At 34.6% G+C, this 24,997-nt stretch overlaps 1 protein-coding gene across 3 annotated transcripts; it reads left to right on the plus strand.

The window, feature by feature from the left end:
- The first annotated feature begins 5,050 nt into the window (after nt 1-5,050).
- LOC147508067 (coumarin 8-geranyltransferase 1b, chloroplastic-like) lies at nt 5,051-24,775 on the plus strand. 3 transcript variants are annotated; one of them, XM_086599100.1, is made up of 12 exons: nt 5,051-5,180; nt 11,567-11,862; nt 12,202-12,285; nt 12,371-12,445; nt 17,255-17,338; nt 17,501-17,587; nt 17,789-17,890; nt 18,268-18,363; nt 20,970-21,041; nt 21,197-21,292; nt 21,406-21,510; nt 24,498-24,775. In XM_086599100.1, exons 1-12 carry the CDS (start codon nt 5,117-5,119, stop codon nt 24,537-24,539), a joined length of 1,203 nt encoding a protein of 400 aa, XP_086455226.1. In that variant the 5' UTR covers nt 5,051-5,116; the 3' UTR covers nt 24,540-24,775. The 3 variants fall into 3 exon arrangements, with proteins under 3 accessions (XP_086455226.1, XP_086455228.1, XP_086455227.1); XM_086599102.1 differs by having other exon boundaries at nt 24,508-24,775; XM_086599101.1 differs by having other exon boundaries at nt 21,197-21,274.
- Nucleotides 24,776-24,997: the final 222 nt, after the last annotated feature.

Below are 24,997 nucleotides of genomic sequence, written 5' to 3' on the forward strand. Positions count from 1 at the left end.
ATCGGAGATAGATGTCATCTCTTTCAACTTACTATACATGGCCAGAACCTGACAAATATCAAATTAAGATTAGATCGGATCAATATTGACAAAGCCCAAAGACAACAAGCTCAAAACGGAAGAACACTCACATATCACAGCGACCGATCTATCTCCTTCAGGTTCACCTCCAAACTCTTACCATCTAGCTTACGCCTATCTCCATCAAGAATAATGCTCTCCAACAGCCTTCCAGCAACCAATGTGGACTTGAAACTGCAGTCCCTATTCTTCACAAACTTCCTCAGCCTACTACAAGGGTCCTCATACATGACGAGCCTACTCAGAACGTCATCTCCACTCTTGTCGCTTGGGGCCGCACTCCCTGACCCCTTGCACTGCTGAGCAGTAGGCTCATCATCACTGACCTTCTTCTTACCATGGGCCTCAGCTACCCCAGCGTCAACAGCTAAATCAATCAGGTTCATCTTCTTCAAAGGTACCCGACCTGAAGAAGTACGACCTTCCACAGTACTAGGTCGTTCCTTAGACTCAGTTTGGGACCTCTTAGCCCCCTCCGACTCAACCATTTCTGAGCGCCTCTTCAGAATAGGCCTCTGGAACAAAGTGGGAGCATCACCCTCTCCACCAGCAGCAACACCACCAGTACTTCCAGCACCCGCATCTCCAGAGGAGAAGCAGTTGGATGCAAAACGATATGCATCACCAGAAGAGAAGCGGTTGGATGCAGAGCATCCTCCATCCCCCAGCTCAGAACATTGGGATGTCAAACGATTCACATCACCCTCCTCAGAGTGTCTGGATGCAGAACGGCTTTCAGCAGCTCCGCTAGCCATCCTAGCTGCTCTAGAACGGCTATCACTAGCCCCTCCAGCCCTTTTCCCTCCAGAAATAGGTGCTTTCTCTTGGCTCTCCCTCTCCATAACAGAATCTGAGCTAGAATCAGAAAGAGCAACCACAGCCTTGCGAGCCCTCGCCTTTTGCTCCAGCTTATTACGGTTGATCTTCTCTCCTCCACGCCTCTTAAAATAATGAGCTACCTCCCCCAACAAAGCTCGTTTCTCCTCTAAACTTAAACAAGCAAACATTTCAATAACACCGGCCTTAGTACGAAAATGAATAGAAATCTCTGCAAAAACAAAACAAATAAATCAGAACGTCCAAATTATAATATACCATACACACATTACGACCTAAAACCAACGACCTACCAGCCAACTGTACAACACGATTTTCAATCTCTAAACGAGGAGGACAATATCTACCCACAACCAACAATGGCCTACGCCCCCAATCCTCCTTACTCACCCCCACGATAACAGGAGATTTCCCCTTACCGACCTGAAAACTAAAATTCAGAGCACCCGATCTCCTCACAACAAAATGCTCCAACACATCTGATAAACAGATGTTATAGCCCCTGTCATTTAACAAATCCAACACATGGAAAATCCTCTAACTATTCCCTACGAACTAACAAGGAGCTTTTCCCAAAAAATTCAAAACTTCCACAATAAGAAGGGAAAAAGGCAACCTCATCCTAGCCTTCAACTGTCCATAACAAATAACTACTCCTCCACCCCAAAGAACGTAGTCATTACCATACAAATTCCTCTCCTCACGCAGGTCATACATGGCCAGGTCGGCCTCCACCCAACCAAACCCCTCCTTCAGAGAAGCATAACAATCTTCCGACCTGGGCCTCCTCGCATCCTCAGCCCTCATCTCCAACGATGAAGCCTCAGCACTGCTACAAATCCTATCATCAACCTCTTCACCACTCAAGCTATTACTGGTAGCAGACATTACGAGTTCTAGAATAAACAAAAGATCAAAGTTTGCTAGATCAAAAGACGCACCTAATACCGAAGATGAGAAAAGTTTTTTTTCTTTCTTTTCTTTTTTCTTTCGCTCTGTTTTTTTTTTCCCCTTCTTTTCCTAGATGGAGAAATGAGAAAGAGAAACCCTTAGCAAGTCAAAACCCTTCAGCTGCCAAAACCTCGAGAGACTACAAAAATGTTTCGTGTTCCCAAATGCCTAAATCATTACTCGCCCACAAATCGCCGTAATTTTGGGCCCACGAATCCAGCCCAACAGTTCTCGCACATTTTCTGAAACCTAATTTCAAAACAAACAGCTGTGAGACACATTAATTCAAACTTTACTTTTTAACTGTTATTTTTCCATGCAACAACTGTCCAAAGAACAAATAAAAAATAAAGGGGGCTATGTAAGTACCCTCCGTTCCACACTATAGTGCACGTGTCCACATACCAGGTCGCCTACCTTCAACTCGTCCCACACAATCAGATCGTACCCCACGGCCCAATACCCAGGTCGTCCAACAGCATCAGTTATAGCCATTTATGGAAGCAAACCAACTAGCGCAATCTTGGAGCTCAATCAACACCATAATCATGGAGACATTAACTTTGTAATAGTCGAGTAATAGTGAATCATCAAGATAGCACACAAGATGGATCTACACTTCATAACGGTCTAGAGTAGATATAGAAGGTCAGCTCAAACATCTATAAATAGAGAGAGAGAGATGAACTACGTAAGGCTTGATTCAAGTTGACCCTAAGAAACTTGATACGTAGGCAACTCTTATACCAAAAAGAGTGCAGTCATTCCCTACCACACGAATCATCAGGTCATTGTCCAGTAAATACAACATCTACAAACACCATTTTATAAGATGATTTAATTGGGCACTCATCAAATTGCATTGGGCAACCCCAAAAAAAAAAGAATTATTATAAGTTTGTTATATTACAAGTTTGTCATGAAAGCCCAAGCCCAACAACCAATTCAATCGGTCTCGCCATGTTGAAACCCTCGAGTCGTTTGAGTGTACACTCAAATGGTCTCGCCATGTCGTTTCAGTATACACTTAAGCGGTCTGCGCGTGTCATTTGAGACAAAACTCTCAAATTTTTAGCTAGACAATATGGCGGGGTCGTTTGGACAGTCTCCAGGACGACATGGCTATGTCGTTTGGGGATTCTCTTAGGCGACATAACTGAGTTGTTTGGACTAAAAAAATTGAAAAGTTCATTTTGTTTTTTTTTTTGTCACTTTCATATCTTGTAGTCTTCTATTTTATTTATTTATTTATTTATTTTTTGTCCTAGAATCATTATATGGACATACTATTACGTGCTCCTTAGTTGGAAACTCTCCTTTATCGAGATAAAGAACACAATTCATTTCTTTTTATTAGTACAAATTTTTTTTATCAGTACAAATTCATCATGGAACAACTTCATTAATTTAAATCCAAATTGGTCTTGCCCAGCTTCGTATGCCCCCAAAATCAAATCTGCACCTCCTTCATCCAAGTTGGATACAATCTACATTTTGAACTTATCCAGACCCTTCAATGCTTCAACGAAGAATGGAATGGAATAGAACATACTAATGTGGTGAGTAAAATCGTTTCTTTCTGATATATAAAGGGTTTTTTCCGATTAAGGCAACAAGACAGTGAAAAAAAAAATGGATTTTTTTCCTTCAAAACTCGCAAGAGAGATGATACCGGTTAGAACAGTTGCAAAAATTAGTAACTATACGTTGAGGTGAGAGTAGGGCAGGGAATCGGGTCGGGTTTGACCCGAACCCGACCCGACCCGAATCCGAATAGTTCGGGTTCGGGTTGATTTTTGTATCCGTTTATTTATTCGGTTCGGGTTCGGGTTGGTGCAGATCCGATTCAATTGGATTCGGATATATTTTTTGGGCTTTTTTTGAATTTTTAGTGTTATCCGATCGGGTTAGTCGGATATAATCGGGTTCGGGTCGGGTTCGGATATTAAATTTCGAATATAATCGGGTTCGGATTCGGTTTCGGATATTATAAAACTATTCGGATTCGGATATAGCCATATCCGACCCGAACCCGACCCGATCCCTGCCCTAGGTGAGAGGGGTGTATTGGGCTATGGCTATTGGGGTTCGTGTTGGGCTTCAGCTGGAGGCTGTAAAATCGAATTCGGTGGTTGCACAATAATACAGGACCCTTTAAGAACGACGTCAAACACTGCATCACCTAGAGCTTGATGCAGTCTGCTAGCACTTTAAGATACGAGCAGGTGTTAAACACCTCGAAACAGTCAAAGTCAAGGGTCGTGACGTCGGATATATATTTATTTTAAAGTCAGCAGTACGTCTCGACACAAGACATCCAATAGAATTTTCTCCAGCAATGCTTTAACGGTGAATTATATTTGTTTGCTAACCGTGCATCACATGCAAAGTTAACGTCGTATTATATCATTGATTCATTGACCAAATATATTGACAAAAGAACAAAACAAAAACAATATATTTTTACTATATAGAAAAATGTGGGGTTGAGGAATAGTATTTTGGTGTACTCCCAAGAGCAGTTTTGTTATTTTGCATTTTTTGTGTATGTGTTTTTTTTTACTTTTGTAGGAGTAAAATTGTACTTTCAATTTTTGTTAAATTATTTTTTTTTAAAATAAGCCTTACATATTTGCAAAAAGTGGATGGTATAAAAGTAATTATGTGATTTCAAAGTTTTAAAAAAATAAAACTGGTGGCATAACAGTAAATATTTGAATTTTAAATTCTTAAAAATAAAAATGGTAGGACCTGACGTTCGAAAAACGTGCTTTTAGCTAGTATATAAAAAAGAGGGAGATTTATTGCAACTAGTCAATGAAATAACCAAGATAGCAACGAGACATTTCAGGTTTCATGTGCAAGATTATTAATTAAAATTATTAAAGTATGAAAGCTTCAAGATCATGAATAGAGATCGATGTTTCTATAATAATGATAATGCACGAACAATTATAATATTAATGATGAGTGTCATGCAATATAGTTTTTCTTGTTTTATAAATGTAGAACATGGGCAGCATTCCTCACTCAATTCAATAAGGTATATATAAGTGTCATACGTTATGAACAACGTGAGCAGCATTCCTCACTCAAAATGATATTTATATATATTTATGTCAGCACATTAATTAAAATGAAACTCAAACACATATACTTCGTTAAATACTTCTCATTGTTAGGAAAATCTAATAGTGCTAAGCAACAATAGAGAGAAGAGACAGAGGAAAAAGAAGACAAAGAAATCATGCTTTCCAGCCTCGCTTGTTCATCATCTCTTACTTCCACAATGTGTTCTACTCAAAAACAAGGTATATAAAATTCAATTTTTGTTCTTCTCTTTAGACTACTCATGAGTGGTAGTTTTTTTTTCCTGCAAATTTAGAATTGAAATTAAGCTGCCATTTGTTTATTTTAAGCCTCTAGATGGTGAATGTAGCCACTCTCTGAACGTTGAATAATGCTGCTTTTATTTTTCTGATCTCTCTTTTCCAAACTTTCAATACGGTAAATTCATTTTATTTTCCTTTTTTGAAAGTTAAACTATGGTTAGGCCAACCCTCATGTTTTTTGTTTTTGTTTTTCTGTTTTTTTAAATAATAAAATTCCAAGGGTACAATCTGCCAATTTTCTCCTTTTTAATTACAAGTTTATTCAATTCTTTGCATGTACAAAGAACACCACATTCTCGTCAAGAGAACTACAAAATGAAGCTAAGTGATCAACTACTCTATTAGCTAGTTTCCATATGAACCTAGGCAAATGATAATTGCAAAAATTCAGTATTTCTAGACCGTTATATTTATTTTTTAAAAATGACAATAATTTTTATCTAGGTTAGAGGTTTCCAAATAAAATGAAATTTTGTGGAGATAATTTTTATGGTGAGCACATCAAATCCACAAAAAATAAGGTTTGAATTTATTTTCTAAGTGAAGTTTTATGTACGTACTTATTTTCTAAGTAAAATAAGTGCATATTTCTAAGAGTGGTTTTCATACCATGGTTTATACCATCCCCCACAACTTCACCCACAAAACAAACTAGAACTTAATTTTTTGTGGATATGTCCAACAAACTATGAATATCACTTCCACAAAATTTCAACTCATTTGATGGTGTTTAACAATGCTAAAAGATGATTGCAAAATCGAAGAATCTGGGTTGTTAAAAATAATTCAAAGTTGTCAACAATTTTTAATTAGATTAAAGGTTTCCAAATGAGCCGAATTTTGGTGGAGTAGCTGAATATATGAGGAGGGATCAATATTCCATGGTTTTCATACAATGTCTATACTATGCCCCACAACTTCACCTACAAGATAAACTATAACCTAGTTTTTTGTGGATATGTCCAACTAACTATGAAGATCGCCTTTACAAAATTTCAGCACATTTGATGGTGTTTAACAATGCTAAAAAATGATTACAAAATCGAAGTTTCTGGACCGAGGGATCCGTTTACCATAGTTTATATACCATGCCCCTTTACAAGACAAGTTAAGAGCTAATATTTTGTAGATACGATCTACGTACTAATCATAGATATTGATCCCTATATATATACAATGTGGGGGTGGAGATAGATCCATATACAACAGTTTATACAATGGCCTATATCTCACTCTACAAATTTCCTTACGACTTGATTTTTTGTGGATGTCATCTTTCCATCATGGATGACAACCCTGCAAAAAATGGGATCATTTGAAAATTTCTAAAGATGTCAAAAGAAGGTTGTAACATTTTAAATCCTGACCGTTAAAACAATTACCATTTGAAAGGGGTAGAGATTTCAAAATGAACTCAAATTTTGTGGATATGAACTTTATGGTGATAATACCATACCCATAAAGTATTAGCTCTTAGTTCAATTTAGAAAAGAGTGTTAGATAAAATGTTGTACAAAAAGTGTTATATATGGATCCCTCCCCAATATACTTAACACTCTTTTGACTAGACTAGACACTTTCGATTGAGCTGATTTTTTGTCGAGATACTATTCATGGTAGGGAGGTAATATCTACTAAAAATCTATTAGAAAAATGAATTTGCACAAATCCATTAAAATATGAATGAGCAGTTTGTCTCCTAAGTTACCCCACTTGAGATGAAATGGGTTTTTCTTGAAACAGTACGTACAGTGAGAAAAACCTTTTCAAAAGGATGCACTTGTTCGAAACAGTGCATTATGCCGAAAATGTGCGACCTTTCAAAATGTGCACTGGTTCGAAACAGTGCATAATGCCGAAAAGGTGTGATCTTTCGAAATAGGCACTAGTTCGAAACAGTGCTTTATGTAGAAATGGTGTGTCCTTTCGAAACATATGACTTTTCAAAGAGTTGCTTACTTTTTCCCAAGAGTCATTGTGTTGTTTCGGAAAGGCATCACTCACCTATAAATAGTGACTGAATTTGGAGAGAAAGACAAACCAGATCACACAGAGTTCTGATATTTCTCTTCTCACTCTGTTCTTAGTCAAATACTATGTTGTGTTTGATGAGTCTACAGAATTGAAATGCTAGCTTTCTATAGAAGAAAATCCGTTTTATCTTGGGAGACAATTTCTCATCAACCTTCAAGCACCGTGAGGGGTAAAATCTGTCTTAATGACATAGTGATCATCATTAGGCTCGGATTTAATAATTGGTAAATTAAGTTCATTCGTTGAACTAAAAGGTTTGTTTGTTTGTTGAAATTAAAGGTTTGTTCATAATATATTTGTTATATCAATTTGATTTCTTATTTACTTAACAATAAGTATATTTTGGAATAAGTTTCCTACAAACTTAAGACAGATCTCTTGCCTTGAATTAATTTTGGTTATACTTATTGTAAATGGACTAACAATCTTGAAGTGGGTTTTGTTAACGTGTCGTTGAGAAGCGATGGTCAAAAGATTGATATATGGCAAAAACGTTTTCTTGCCATAGTTCCTCACTATGATGGTTCCATGCACTGGGACAGGTATGTATTTCAAGTTAATTACACACTCAGAAATTATATATTTTGGTAGTTCTTTAGTAGTGAACGCTAAGGTGACCTTCGAAATTCCTTCAATCCGGTTGAAAAGATGTGAAAAAAGGAAATGGTTCACGTACTGATTGAATGGAAAGTCGATTTGTGTCGATGAAGTGCTTGAAGCACACTAGTTTGTATCAAATTTAATGGGCATCCATCCAATAACTTAAATAACCACCATGGTATTTGTAATAGTCTTGGTGCCATATGGTTTGGGTTTAAACAAAGATGGTTCATTGAACATGGATTGAATTAAAGTGAACTTGACAAAAAGGTGCGACTGTTTGAAAAGGCAAACACTTGGAAAGCGAAACCAAGATATTTCGAACAAGACACCGGCCTGTTGGTAATATAAGGTTCAAAATTTAGAGTTTTTGTGACTCTTTGTGAACATAACCAATAACCAACAGAAGTACTAAATGGTTGACTATTTAGTCTTGTGAATGTCAACATACTTGTAAGCAAATTGAGGTCTTAGAAGTGTTTAGATACTATATGAATGATATGTGACATTTTTTAACAAGACGTCTCACTTGAAAAATATATATCTAAATGGTTTCCAATTTTGAATTGATTAATTCGAGAAGATACATAATTTTGCTTTCCAAGAAAGAGATATGCTATTGGTTTTCCAATTAATTGACTTTGTCATGAGAAATTGGAAAATGTAGGGGATTATGTATCTTCTTGAATTAATCAATTCAAAATTGGAAATTTGTTGAAGCATTACTCAAAAGACATCAAATGTGGTGTTTTACTCTATGAGAGATGCATAAATTTCAAGAAAATTCTCAAAGCAAACGTGCATAGCAATGTCCACTATTGAATCAAAATTCATAGCATTAGACAAGGCCGGAGAAGAAGTATAGTGGCTTCAAAATTTCTTAGAGGATATTCCAAACTGGGCTAAACCTATGCCAGCAGTGTGTATACACTGTGACAGGCAATCTGCTATTGGTAGAGCACATAGTATCATGTATAACAGGAAATCTCGACACATACGTCGTAGACATAACACCGTTAGACAATTGCTTTCAAATGGAGTTATCTCAATCGACTATGTAAGGTCAAAAGATAACATTGCGGATCCGCTTACAAAAGGTTTAACAAGAGAGCAAGTGGAAAGATTATCAAGGGGAATGGGCTTAAAGCCTTTGAGATAATCAACCAAGAGTCCTCATAATGGAAAAACCAACCTAGTTGACTGGAGATCCTAAGATCTAGGTTCAATGGGCCAACTGAATTATGTTTGTGACTCAGTTAGCACTGGAGAGTAATATTATACCCATTCCTATATAAGACAGTGCATATCTGCCACAAGAACCAGGATAAGTCAAGCTTTTAATGATTTACTATATCTTGGAAAGTTACGTTATCCAAGTGGAGTATTGTAGGATACTTTTTATAGAAATCACCTATGTTAGTGCGAAGTAGGGTCACTTCTATGAGAATTTTAAGGTAAATGTCTCAAAAGCACTATCTGAAACCAAGAAGTGTTCAAGGCCAAAATGAACACAAACGTGAGAACCAACAGTATTTGAGAAGGTACTGCGTGAAGATGATTGTCTAGGTTTATACAAACGGCTGACAGTTCAAGGACATTAATTTAAGTCTACTGATCATCCAATTAAATCCGATCGTCTTTCATTATGGCAAGTTCAAGGCCTCCCATGCTACTTGACTTGATGTGGTATCTTTTCATTTGTAAAAGAACAGAAATTCGATGTTTATGATAGAAGAAGCCAAATTTTCATTCATGTGGGGGATTGTTAGAAAAATGAATTTGCACAAATCCATTAAAATATGAATGAGTAGTTTGTCTCCCAAGTTACCCCACTTGAGATGAAATGGGTTTTTCTTGAAATAGTACATAAAGTGAGAAAAACCTTTTCAAAAGGATGCACTTGTTTGAAACAATGCATTATGTCGAAAAGGTGTGACATTTCGAAATGTGTACTGGTTCGAAACAGTGCATCATGCCGAAAAGGTGTGATCTTTCGAAATAGGCACTGGTTCGAAACAGTGATTTATGCCGAAATGGTGTGTCCTTTCGAAACATGTGACTTTTCAAAGAGTTGCTTATTTTTTTCCAAAAGTCATTGTGTTGTTTCGAAAAGACACCACTCACCTATAAATAGTTGATGAATTTGGAGAGAAAGACAGCCCAGATCACACAGAGTTCTGATATTTCTCTTCTCACTCTGTTCTTAGTCAAATACTATGTTGTGTTCGATGAGTCTACAGAATTGAAGTGCTAACTTTCTATAGAAAGAAATCCGTTTTATCTTGAGAGACAGTTTCCCATCAACCTTCAAGCACCGTGAGGGGGAAAATCTGTCTTAATAACATAGTGATCATCACTAGGTTCAGATTTAATAATTGGTAAATTAAATTCATTCGTTAAACTAAAAGGTTTGTTTGTTTGTTGAAATTAAAGGTTTGTTCATGATATATTTGTTATATCAATTTGATTTCTTGTTTACTTAACAATAAGTATATTTTTGGAATAAGTAAGTTTCCTACAAAATCAGCCCTTAGAGCAATGTGCAAGTCCACTTTTGGATTGCGTATATAAATTTCGTATGTCATTTTTGTATGTCGACGTAGCCAGCCAATATATACAACCCGGCTCCTAAACGGACCTTAAAATAAGTACTAAATCTAAAACAACTTACAAATTCACCTACAAAATGAATTAAATCCCAATTTTTTGTGGATATGATATACTGACCATAAATATCATCTCTACAAAATTTCAGCTCGTTTGATATTCTCTAACCTAGATAAAAATTGTTGTCCACTTTTGAAAAAATATATAACGCTCCAGAAATATCGAGTTTTTGCAATCATCTTTTGCCGATGTTAAAAATTGTCAAACGAATTGAATTATTGTAGAGATGATCTTTATGGTCAGTAGATCATATCCACAAAATATTAAGATTTAATTCATTTTGTAGGTAAACTTGAATTGCTCGTTTAAAACTACACTAGTACACTGGCACTTGCAGTCGCACGTGGTGAACAAAAGCAGAGATACCATGTACGCCTAATCCCATGACGACACGATTTTTCTAAAGCCTAGTGGCAATCTCGCAATTGTTTGTAAAATTGTGGGCAATGTGCTAATTCAAGAGAGAGCTGTCAGAATTTCACTGTACAAATTGACAATTTTACCCCTCCCTTACCTATGTTATTATTACATAATGTCATTTTGACCATGATCCTAATAATTAAAACCGTATAGGGGTATAATTGGATTTGTTCACCGAACCATTCTCTTTAAAATATTAAGATTTGTAAAGAGTAGAGATGTTGAAATGATATGGAATTTTGTAGATATGATCTATATAGTGGTGAGATTGCTACGAAGTATCTGGCGTGTCATTCAACTAGTTTGTAAATGGGCATTGTATTAAATGTTGTGAAAAAAAGGTATTGTATACTGATTTTCATCCCCCATATATAGATCTTGGACAATATGTATTAATTCATTCGGATCACTTGTGCCCAATATAATAAAATAGAGTAAGGCACTATCTAATACTTTTTTTTGATAAATAACACTACCTACTACTCACTACAAGAATTCGTTGCATAATTTATAAAACATGGTCTTAGCCTCAAAGTCTAGCTTACTGTTTTTCTCTAAATATTGTATCTTTGCATTTCTAATAGGCAGGCTGTCTATACAAGGAAGTAGAGTTCCAATAAAGAGTCTGTATCATATCGTTTACCAACGGAACACTGAGAAGCTTTTCAAGTGTCCTAAGCAAAGATTCTTGGCAAAAACCAGTGATCGTGAAAACATTGTGGAGCCACTACTCAACCAAGCTAGACAACCAAATAGACCTATACAAGATGTCCAATACGCATCTCATTCCGAGGCTGATTTCACGTCGAAAAATGATAGTCTTTCTCAACGACTAAATGAATTGCATAAGTTTGCACGCCCCGAGACTCTCAATGCCACTGTGAGTTTTACATACTAAAAACACTTCTAAGAAACTTCATGGCCATCAGGGTAGTAGCGCAGTTGGCCTGACGCTTGACGAAAACTTGATGAGATGCAGGTTTGAGTCCCCTCACCTGGAATGCTACCGAAAGTGACTAATTAAGAGTTGGGACCACTACGCTACTCCCTGGCTTACCTTGAGAAATGCTTGGTGGGCAGGCAGATCGACACTGTGGTGACTAGAACCACTGGAAGAGCGGTGACACACCACATCAGCGGCCAAAAAAAAAGAATCATCACGATTGATAAATATAAAATAAAAATTAAATTTAAGTAACTTCTTCAATTCTCTAATCAGATTGTTGCAGTTATATCGGTGTGTGTTCTTCCAGTTGAAACATTGACCGATCTCACTCCCAAATTTTTCATGGAAGTATTGAAGGTAAATGAGAAACAATGTCTATAAGTTTGTTTTTTTATTTATTTTTTTGAAAGTGGATTTTTCTGTCATTTAATTGTTATTTCAGGTAATGATACCGACGGTTTTGATGAACACTTACGTTATGGGACTGAATCAGGTGAATGATGTCGAATCTGATAAGGTATACCTCTTATGATTACGGGTCGTTTTTGCTACGGATAATTGTACTAATAAATGGCAAATGTGAAAAGGTTACAAGAAAATAAAGAATGGTTCAAGATATGGCTTAGTTAGTATGCAGTATGGCATGCATTACATCAATTCAAAAAAACAAATAGTAGGTTAATTCTTTATGCTCAATGCTTTTAAGGAAGGTAGGTCTGTTGCTGTAACGCCCCGACTCAATGTAACTAACCTACATGTCAACTATGTAATTACTAGTACAGAATCAGGAAGTCCAATATGTACTGTATAGACTATATATCTACTGTGGCCATACGTGAGATGCCATATACATACACTGATACACCTAAATGCTTACGCATGTATAACCACCATCACGTAGAAATGAATTACAGCAAAAGTAATTATATACATAACAGCACAGCACAGACCATAAAATTTAGCAACCTAAATACCAAGTCGCACCATAAAAAAGTGAACTGATACAGTTAAGTTAGGCACTAGTTTTGTTTTTTTTTTGATAAACTTGGGCACTAGATGCTAACACGAACTAATTAGCTAATAAATGACAATTATTTTCGAACCAAAAATCTTACTTGGCATCCAAAACAACAATATATCGAATATTTAAGTGTAGACATAGGTTGCCAACAAAACACCATGCCTTAGAGTTAAAATTAGTACACACTATTTAAGCTAGTTGAATTTTTTTGAAAAAAGGTATTAGATAATGATATACTTGCCTTCGCAGAAATGAATCTATTGGTATTTGATTCAACGGCCAATCTTTGGTTGGCTGTTGTTTGAATTAGGGCCGGAAATATTGAAAATATTGGTGATATATCTCGGAATTTAGGGTACACGATATAGAAATATTCTGATATATCGGATGGATATATTAACATAATTTTGGACTGATATATATCGGATTTTTCGAGATATCAATATATATCAACCGATATATATATCATTGACTTTGTTGACTTTGACCGATCTTTGTCCTATTTTTTTATTAATATTTCAGATATGTATCAGTATATATCAACAATATAAATGATATTTTTCTATATATCAACATACACAAAATAATTTTGACTAGTCAACAAAAAGATATATATATATATGATATTTCCAATATTTCTAAAATATATCGGTTTTTGGGTACAGTAAATATTATCTGACTCGGAAATTTTAAGCCTTGGTTTGAATCCCCAAGTTGATATTCACTTACTAAAATAAAATTAAACAAGAAACAATTATAGATTTTAGAAAAGACAAATAATATTGCAGATTTGTAGGACATAATCGATTGATGGAGAAAGAATTCTCTTAAAACGTATCTTCACCAAGCTTGGGTTCGCCACTTGATTAAGCACTGTCGGAGGAATTGGGCAGCCGTATTGGCACCCCTTTGTAAAAGTATACCTTAAATAATGGTTATTCTATTTGTGTCTTAGTGGATAATTAGTTGAAGACTTGCAAAAATAAATTTTCGTGAAAATCAAAATCGACGAAAAGTTGTAAATTAGTTGCCACAGAAAATATGTATATATTTTTTACAAATACCTTTCGCTACCGAAAAGGAAATTTTTTTAGTACGTCACAATAACATCTTTCCCCAAAAATTGAAAATGCAAGAAAAGTTTTTACCGTGAAAAGTTGATTTTCACGAAAATCTACTGCAGAATAAATTAAGTTGGCATTCATATTCATGAAAATCTATTACTGAGTAATGTAGGAGTACATCTACTCAATTAATTAATGGAGGGGTGCCAATATCAAAGTATTCATGAAAAGGGTGCCAATCTCACAAGTTAGGGCACTAATACCGCCGCCCATCTATATTTATATTTTAATATTAAAGTTCACACCGAAAGTATTTTTCAAGCTCTATTAAGATTCTACATCATTTCTTATTGAAACGGGAATTCTTCCTCTTATTGAAAAGAAAAATTCTACCAATTCTAAACTAAAACGGGAGTCTTTATCCTACTAAAATGAGAATCACAATTAAAACAAAATAGGAATTATTTTCTTACTAAACCTACACTTCTAAATTAAGTCAACTATTAAAATGGGATCTCTTGCGCAATTAAAAACGGAGTTTTAAAGCTCAATTGAAATGATTTGTTAAGAAATTAAAACGGGGTTTCAACTAAAACATAAATATATTTTTTTTTTCACGAAATTTGTAGTTTTCAAAAGAGTCGGTGCGTATGTACAGGATTAATTTATAGTATTATATAATCTCTAGGAAAAAAAACGTGTAGTTTCTACTTGAGTACGGATGTATTACTTTGGTCCATCGGGTCACCTTGAACCCAACAATTTGGGCCGTTACCATGGACTCCATATTTAATAGGACTTTTCCCGATAAACCAAATCAAAGCCCATTCATAATCCATGACCCAAAATAATCCCAAATTTAGGTTTTACACCTGTCCCACCAAGAAGTTCTTTTAATCTCCAAAGTTTCTTTTCTTCATGTTGTTGATAATTTGATATATGCAACCATTCAACACTTCCTTTTCCTTTGTACCTGTTCTATAGTGCTCTAGTCTTCCAATGCATATGCTTTGGCTTTTTGGTTGGCACCCGTAATAACTTCAACTCAAAAAAAAATTCAGTGAAAATTAAACTTAATTAGAAAAAAAAAAGAGTCCGGCTACACAGTAACCGGTTACTGGGATCAAATCCCAGCAACCATTATAAGTTGCCATTGGATTGTCTCGGTTACGGATCTCGGCACACACACACAAATCTTGACGCACACACACGGATCTCGGATCTAAATCAACGGTGACTTGTAACGGTTGCTGGGATTTGATCCCAGTAACCAGTTACTGAAAAGTCGAATCCAAAAAAAAAATTGTGTAGACATCATGCATATTAGGGTGTGTTTGATTTGTGGGAATAATTCCAATCGAAACCTTTATTTTAATATGCTATTTTGGAGCTTTCCGTAACTCTAGTACCCACTCGGCACATGCAAACTTGCATTATGACAATTTTTTTTTTTTTTTTTTTGTTGAAAGCTAAATTCATTATTTACTTATAAGTCTATATTTACAAAAGCCCCAAGCATCAAAAGCTAGGACTGAAGCAACAAAAATAGGTGAATGATGCAACCATACAGAAGAGAATGGTGGTAAAAAACTTAAGTCATCTAAAGACCATGAAGTGTTTTCTGCATCTGGGTGTTCCCTCCACGTATCTGATGATGCCAAACTAGTAGCATGAGAAGCAAAGCAGTCAACACATGAATTCCCCTCCCTGTAGCACCATTGAATTCTGAACTCCTCAAAATTTTGTAACAACGAAAAGATTTCCCTCTTTATTTTCTCCAACATCCAATTTGTATCAACTGTTATAGCCGTCATGTATTTGTACAACAATTGAGAATCAGTTTCCAATTCGATCTTGCGGATGCGAAGTCTTACAGCCAATTGGACACCATATAACATAGCCAAAAACTCAACCAAATTGTTGGAGGTGTGAAGTATTGGGATCACAGCACCCATGATAAACTGCCCATTAGCCATTCGTAAAACACATCCAGCACCTCCGAATCCTAGATTCACAAGGGCCGCTCCATCTGTGTTGAGTTTTGCCCATCCTTAAATAGGTGGATGCCACTTAATATATATATTGATGAGCTCTTTTTGTTCTCTTTCATCTAGGATGTCCTTAAGAATTTGCAGCTGTCCATCTAGGATGTCCTTAAGAATTTGCAGCATTATGACAATTTCATATTGTACATATTTAGACATTTTGACAGTACTATTTTTTTCTTGAAAATATTTGATAAGAAAAAAAAGAGGGGGGGGGGGGATTAACGTTAAGAAATACTTATCTATTTTCTTTTCTTTTTCCATTTTGTGGAATGAGATTTAAAGAAATAAAGGAAATGAAATATCTTAAATTTACCTAAATTTTTTTTTGCTTAATAACCCTATAATTGTTTAAATATTTTCATTTATAGAATCAAGTTTTTGGCCAACACCCTTTCTAAAGAAGGTGTTAGACTTCAAGACCAACATTCTCGTTTATGAGAAGGTAAACCAGATTATGTAAAACGGTGGGAAGTCCCTTATGGTACTTTCTATAGATTTACTTGAGAGTTTGTAGTGAGTATATGAGCGTTGAAACTTAGGGAAGGCATCATTGATCATTTCCGAAACCCCTGTAATTTTTCAATCTTTAATTAAATTCTAACTTACCTAGCAAAAAAAAAAGAGTTTTGGCATTGATAAAAGGTCATATGATATTATTTTTGCCTTTCGGCTTAAAAACAATTTCTTTGTTTGGGTTCTGAAAGAATAAATCATTACTTTCCTTGGGCCAGGTCTTTTAAGCCTTCTTTGGCATGATATAGGGCATATTAGTATCTAAATCGCAATTACTATTCATTAACGTATAGATTCTTTTACAGTAAAACCTCGTTAAATTGATACAATATAAATTAATTATCGTAGTTACATAATAGATTTTGCCCGTCTCGACTCCTAATGTACTAAATTAATTATTTCGCTAAATTCGTCAGATAATAGATTTTAAAATATTACCTATATATCGATTTGAATATGTCGTCCCACTTATTACATGAACTAATAATAAGTATATATTGTACCCCTCCAAAAACAATGTACTACTGCCCCGGCCTTCACATACCCTCGCCCCCTCAAACTTTGATTCCTGATTCTGTCCCTGCCGACTAATCAACGTACCCTTACTGTAGCATCGGACATTCTTCATATATTTGTCTTTTAACGTTTCTTTACTTTTTGCCGTACTTGTACTTGCTAAGGTAAACAAGCCTGACCTTCCACTCGCTTCTGGAGCAATTTCTATGAAAGTTGGGAAAATGATTGTGGCCGTCTGTGCCTTCCTGGTGACTTTCTAATCACAGAAATACTTCCATATTGCAAGTTTGCAACTGAATATGTAGAACATCTACAATGAGTAGGATCCCTTCAGAAGGGATTTAATTTGCTCTTGAATAAGAGCTGCTTTAGAAATGGAGTGCTGAAATTTTAAGTGTTCTATTTTACAGTGCCTTGCTATGGGATACTTTTATACCCCACCACTGCGATACGCTCTCCTCATTTTCTTTTTGCTTGGAACTGCATATTCGGTTGATGTAAGTATCTGACGTTCGTAACAGTTTTTTCCACTTGACAATTAGAAACAATTTGGCACGAGACTGGAGCGCCCCTAGGATTATTTATATATATATTTCAAATTTGCCAGGTTCACATTCTGATGTGGGCTTAAAAAGTAGCATATTAAGTTAAACATGAGGAGGTCTAAGTTTTCGTCTAATGGATGATTTTCAATGTAGCTTCCCTTTTTCTATTGGAAAAAGAACCCATTTCTTGCTAGTGGGTGCATTGTGGCTGTGAGGGCTCTGGTTATCCCAGTCGCTTTCTTTGTACACATTCAGGTATGAGATGTAATTTAATCTGTTCTAAAACAGGTTTTGTATAATCAATATCTTATTAAATCAGTTCATCCCGTATGAATTATGAAATGTGCTCGAGATCTCTATAACCGGGTACAAAGATCATCTCTGTAACTGTGTTATCTCACCGTTGATTTGAATTCGAGATGTGTGTGTGTGCCTCGATACCTGTGTGTGTGCTTTGAGATGTGTGTGTGTGCGTCGAGATACGAGATGTGTGTGTGTGGTACAGAAATTAATCTTTGTACCCGGTTATAGAGGAACCGGACTCTTATGAAATTATCCCTATGACTGGTATTTTATTATTATTATTATTATTATTTTTTCTGATGTCAATGTTATTGGTTAATAAATTGCAGAAATATGCATTTGGAAGGCCTTTAGTATTTACAAGGTCTCTGGTGTTTGGAGTATCTGTCATGTTCGTCTTTTCGGCTTTAATGGCTTTGCTAAAGGTAAAGTGTCTCAAACAAATAAAGGCAAAAGCCATAAATAAATACCCCAACACTAGTTAAAGAGCATCTTCAATGATACCCTTCATTGAAGATGGTGTCATAAAGTTAAAAGATGGTGTTAGTTGAAGTCTTGAAAATTATTCACACCAATCCACACACTCTATATTATTGTTTTTATAATAAAACTTATCTTATAAACTCATTGGACACACATGCTAAAATATTTTGACCACTCATCTCAACTTGCCAACACCGCACATCTTTCTTCCATATTTGACCCCTAAAATGGAGTGTAGTGATACAAAAGTAATAAAATTGGTTATTTACACATATGGCAAATTGGGGCAGCTTGGGCAGTTAGTATGGAGTGACACTTGATAAAACAAATCAAACTCTATATTTGATCTCCAAAATAGAGTGTGGTGAGTTGTGCACTTGATATAGAACATGGATTGGTGTCGAAAATTTGAGTTGCCCACTCAACAGATAGGACTACTGAGTAGCATTGAAAATGCTTTATGCTGACTAAATATGAAGTTTTATCACATGTCGTTATCAATGTAAGTTTTAGTGGGACATAGAACTGATAGAAGACAGTAAACTGATTGATTTGGCACTTGGCATAAATTGGTTGAAATAGGTATGATTTAATAATTGTGATGTCTGACAAATCTTACTAGATTAGAAAAATATGGGGTAGGAGGAATAGTGTTTTGGTGTCACATTTGTGTCCGTCACAGGGACAAAATGGTAATTATTTGATTTTCAAAGACTTAAAAAAACCAAAATTGATGGCATAACGGTAAATATTTGAATGTTTAAGTCTTAAAGATAAAAACAGTGGGCCAAAAATAATAGTGTCCACACATTATTATTATTTTTTTTGTCATTTTTGGTTTTTTTTTTATCTCTTTTGTAGACTCTATTAGAATAAAATAATTAAAAAATATAAAAAGAGAGAGAGAGAGACTATTTTTTTTTCTTTGTCCAGCTGTGGGCCTTACGTATTCTAAATATATTTTTTGCTCACGTGCGTAGCACGTGCTGTTTGCTAGTAAAATTAAGACTGTCAGGGCCCTTGGCGTATGCTTTTGAACTCCAATCCGGCTACATAGTAACCAGGTACTGGGATGGGATCCCAATAACCATTTTGAATCTTAGCCGCGTGTCAAAATAGCGAACCCAAACCCATAGTACAAAATATCGCGATATATCAGGATATATATCGAGATTTCAGCAAAAGATAAGAAAATATTGTGATATGTTTAGAGATATTTACAGTTGTAAATATCGGTGATATTTTGACGATATTATCGATATTTTAGGATATATTGTGATATTTGTAGATATTTAGTGATATTTTGTATATATAACAATTTTATTTAATATTTACCATTATATTTATATATGTGCATATATTTGTGTTCCTTATTTTTTGATTCTTTAGACATGATAAATTTACAACTTTTCTTGATAGTAGGAAGGATTGAATATTGTGTTAAGAATGGAGGCTACTGAAAATCATATAGGAGTTCTTGAATCAAGATTTTCCAACACTCCATAAATGTTAAAGGGAATTTTAGTGGGAGGGAGTAAGTTTGGATTTCGAAGTGTATTTGGGTTTTTTCTCCTATAAAATGGGAAACTTATTAAAGAAGAAAAACAATTTTCGAAGGAAACGGATGTAGGTTTGGGTTCACTACTTTGGCACAGCTAGATTCGAAACGGTTATCGAGATCCCATCCCAGTATCGATTATTGTGTAGCCGGACTCTTAATTTGAACTCTCTAAACTAGGAGTGCAACTTTTTTCAGAAAACCCAATTTTTTTTGAATTCCGATCTGATTTTTTTTTTTAATTTGGCAATGATATTTGTGTTCCGATATATGAAATTATGATATCCGATTTTTCTGAAAAATAATTGGATCGGAATTGGATGTGTTTTCAAAATCCAATCTTGATCCGATTTCTGATTAATTTCTGAATTTTTAACAATATAACCGTCTATTTCATATAGTTACTAAATTAAAACTACATATAGTTTACAAACCAAATAAAAAACCTAAAGAAATATAACATTGTCTCTCTCTTTCTCACAACTTCAGGAATCAATATTGTTATTCTAGTACATATCTCTCTTTCTCCCATCTTTCTATTTACTGAATTAATGCATTAATATGAAAAAATTGCTGAATGAACATGTTAAAAGGTCTAAATTGTTTAATGAATTAATACATTTCAAAATGATCAACTAGATAAAAAATAGTTATCCTATAAAAGAGAATCCGATTATACAATTCACATTTCCAATTTATTTATGAATTTTGCCGATTTTGAATTTCTGAAAATTTTATTATTTTCGAACTTTTCGAATTAAGAAAAGAAATTGTCATCCGAAAAAGAATTGGATCGGATTTGGAAAGGATATTGCCAAAAAAAATTGGAATTTTTTTGGAAAACCCTTTATCCGATCCGATTATTACCTTTTATCTTTATCGAAAAAAAGTATCTCTTCACCAAAAAAAATTACCTTTTATTCTTTCGTGGCATGCTGCATTTAGGGCGTATGGTAAGTTTTGACTTCTAGATATATTGCCACTGAACAGGATGTACCAGATGTGGAGGGGGACTTAAAATCTGGCTATCACTCCATATCTGTGAAAATAGGTGCAGAAAAAGTAAGTAAAATATCTATATACTCCACCATCAATTTTTTTTTTTACAAGGTTGAAAGGCATCGCGCATATGTTCAATGCCTTGCAATATGTATTCAAGGATATTCTCTAATGGAAATTGAATTATCTGCCTCGATTATCTGTATTGCTTGGAGCAGGTATTTAGGTTGTGCATTAATGTGTTGTTGATGACCTATGGTATTTCTGCGGTGCTGGGAGCTTTTTCAACAGGCACAGTAAGCAAGTTTGTCACTGTATGTGATGCATCTCTCTAGCGTGTATATACGTGTCTAAAATACATATCTACTTTCTGCATTTATATGTATGCATCTTTGTCACTTGTTAATTTTATGTTTTTTCGTTGCAGGTTTTATGCCACTGTACGTTTGCTTATATGCTTTGGCTCCGTGCTCGATCTGTTGATTTTACGAATAAAGCATCTGTAACGTCTATGTTCAAGTTTCTCAGTCATGTAAGTTAGTCTTCTGGCCATATTTGCTTACTTACTGAAGAAAGCAAAAGTAAACAAAATGTTCTTCGCTGGATATGCTAATTGAGAAATGTACTAGAAATAAGGGGATTGATTGCTTCTTCCCGGCCCACCCACACGTCCAAATCAAATTGGGTTGAGCCAATCTTGTGGCAACTAGCAAGCGATTCAAAACGACCACCACTACCCTCTGTAAAAAGAACAAAAAAACAAAAAACAAAACAAGTCTGACTCCCTAAATATCCTAATTTCCGGTCTATAGTTTGGGGGTTCCTATAGTTTGTGATTTCGAAAAATATCATAATTTAGTTTTTGTAAAACATGAAACGGTATTAAAATCAATAAATATACGGTAGAAAAATGTAATGTCCGAATTTTAGATAGAACTAGAAAGTAGACCCGTGCATACGCACCGACTCTTTTAAAAACTTGTTCAACAATCATAACTATACATATAGAAATTTTCTAACAAATCGTGATTCATATTTTCGTCGCTAACCCGTTTTAATTTCTCAACAAATTGTTTTAATTAAGCTTTAAAAACCAGTTTTTTAATTAGAGGAAGGATTCTGTTTTAATTTAGAAGTGTGATTCCCGTTTTTAATAGGAGAAAGATTCACGTTTTAATTAGAAATGCTAGATTTTCCTTTTTTAATAGGAGATGAATTCCCATTATAATAGGAGAATGATTCTATTTTTTTAATTGGAGGGAATCGACTTTTTTAATTTAGAAGTGTGATCCCCATTTTTAATAGGAGAAGGATTCCCGTTATAATAGATTTTTCTTTTTCAATAGGAGAGGAAGCCTATTATAATAGGAGAATGATTCCCGTTTTTTAATTAAATGGATCTCGTTATAATTTAGAAGTGTGATTTTCGTTTTAATTAGAAGTGTTAGATTTTTCTTTTTCAATAGGAGTGGAATTCCCATTATAATAAGATAATGATTTCCGTTTTAATTAGAAATGCTATAATTTTTCTTTTTAATAGGAGAAGATCGAATTCCCGTTTTAATTGGAGTTGATAACGTGAAATTTTAAGAGAGCTAGAAAAATATCCATTGTGGAAGCTTTAATATATATATATATATATATATATATATATATATATATATATATATATATATATATATATATATATGTCGAATTACTTTTTTTTTAACTGTTGAAATTCCTGACAATTCTAAAATCACGAACCTTGCTTATATATTCAAAAGTAACACTATGCTGGGCCATAACATCGAAGAGTTTTTTTTTTTGATTGACAAGCCTGTTTTAAATAAGATCAGTAACTCTTTAATCGATGCTAGCGGGGTTCGAGCCCCAGAGCTTTGGTATCATCACCCAAAGGTTTTATAGACTTTGCTAGTTGGCAACTCTATCTTGTTGAGTCAAACTCAATCCAGAATTGATGTCAACTTCTTTGAACTATAATTTCCACTCTTTCCACTAATTGCCCTTGCATTCAATTATGGATGAAGGTGTTTCCACTCCAATACTTCTACTAAAAGTCAACGAGACTTCATTAGTCGAGTATCAGAATACCCTAATATGCATGTTGGTCTTGGGTTCCCTAAACAAGATAAGTATGTATTAAGATTGATTGTGTTGCCATCAGGATCGAGGGTGACATTTATGCTATACTCTTTGAGTTTTAGGGCTCTTCTTGAACTTGTTTTAATCTGCCATGTGCATCAGACTACATTTAGGGTGGAATTTGAGCTTATCGAGTCGAGCTCCACTACGTTAAAGGTTGGCTCATTTATTAAATAAGCTTTAGTATAGGCTTAAGCTTGGCTCATACATTACATGAATGAGCCCGAGCTGACTTTAAATAAGTCGAGCCCAAGTAACTCAACTATTTTACACTGTAATTTAATGATGGTATCTGAGCTTATATATCAAGTCGAGCTTCACCTTGCTTGTTTATTAAGCGAGCTATAATATATGCTCAAGCTTGGCTCATTTATAAATAAACGAGCTTGAGCCAACCTTAAAAGAGAGCCAAGCCTGTGTTGTTCTGCTCAAATTCCACCCCTAACTACATTTGTAAGGACTAGTGTGTACATTAGCACTCAACTCTGAGCCTCCGACAATCTTTTTTTGTAGAAAACAATGTTGATGTGGCATCTTCAAACACTACACTATTTATACTATTCTATAAAGTCGTCATGCCACCTATTAAAATAGTTACGATACACACATATATCATGTAAGGGTGTCGATGGGTACCCGTTTAATCGGAACTGAAATCGGAACCATAGAAAAAATCATAGTTCCCATTCCTATTTTTAGGAACCGTTTAAAAATGGGTACTAAAAAAGTCGGACCATATAGAACCGGAGACGAATGGTTTTTTAAACAAAAAAATCGGACCAGAATCGGAACCAAACGTTATTATACTTTTAACATAAAAAATATCGAAATAAAGAATATAAAAACTCAACGTTTATTTATATATTACTAAATTTTATTTATTAGTATAATATATAGTTTTCATTGTATTTAATGTTATAAATAATATAAAAATATAGCTTACAACTTTAAATATATGGTTTTATTTAACTTAGTATTGAATGATATAATGATTTATATCAATATTTAAAAAGTGACTCATTCGTGTGGTATTTTTGTGTTTTTAGTACACATTTTTTAATAAAACCAATAAAAAAATGTGTGTAAATAGTGAATATCTTAAGAATCAAAATGAAGAACCAGAACTGGGACTACCCGCTAAGAACTGATGGATATGGATATAGTTCTACAATTTTAAGAATCGTAAAGAACTGGAATTGTAAAATTAAATAGTTCCTGATTCTTACAGTACTAAGAACCAGACCATAACCGGACCATTGACACCCACCCTTAATATCATGAGATCTATAGCAATTGAATAGATGATAAAAAAGAAAAAAATCATTGACTTGAATGTATGCTGATAGTTCACTAATTGTTGTTATTTATGCATAGCTTTTCTCAGCTGAGTACCTTATAATCCCATTTGTTCGTTGAGAAGAGCTGTGGAGTAATGATATTCAACTTGAGAGACGGCAACTCAATACTACAATAAAATAAAATCTCGAGGTTGATTTTGAGGGTGTGCATTTGAAATTCCTTTGTTAACCCTTAACGTGTTGTCTGAGTGTTGAAGAAAATTAAATGTTGAAGCTTAGAATTGGAAAAATGTAATTGTTATTATCTGATTGTGTTTGCAATATATATTAACTTCGGAATCTTTGTAATCTTTATTACTGTCTTAGATGGTCATTAATTTACTTTACGTAGTTTTAGAAAAAAGTTGTAGATTAATTTGGTATTAATTCAGAATTCAAGAAACCCTAAAGATAATTGCACCATAAGGAGATGTGGCAAATCATGTTAAAAAAAATGCATTGCCACGTAATGATAAAATTCTGGGAGGTTTTGAAAACTGAACCGGTAATCGAACTGATTTTTTGTTGAAATGGTTC

This window comes from Coptis chinensis, chromosome 3, assembly GCF_015680905.1.
Source record: "Coptis chinensis isolate HL-2020 chromosome 3, ASM1568090v1, whole genome shotgun sequence".
In the NCBI taxonomy this organism is placed as follows: domain Eukaryota; kingdom Viridiplantae; phylum Streptophyta; class Magnoliopsida; order Ranunculales; family Ranunculaceae; genus Coptis; species Coptis chinensis.

Bases quoted from the DNA above. Each gene is read 5' to 3' on its own strand.
- LOC147508067 (XM_086599100.1), top strand. From the start codon at position 5,117: ATGCTTTCCAGCCTCGCTTGTTCATCATCTCTTACTTCCACAATGTGT. The intron at 11,863-12,201 runs GTGAGTTTTACA...TTCTCTAATCAG, and splicing joins CCGAGACTCTCAATGCCACT to ATTGTTGCAGTTATATCGGT. The intron at 18,364-20,969 runs GTAAAGTGTCTC...GCCACTGAACAG, and splicing joins CTTTAATGGCTTTGCTAAAG to GATGTACCAGATGTGGAGGG.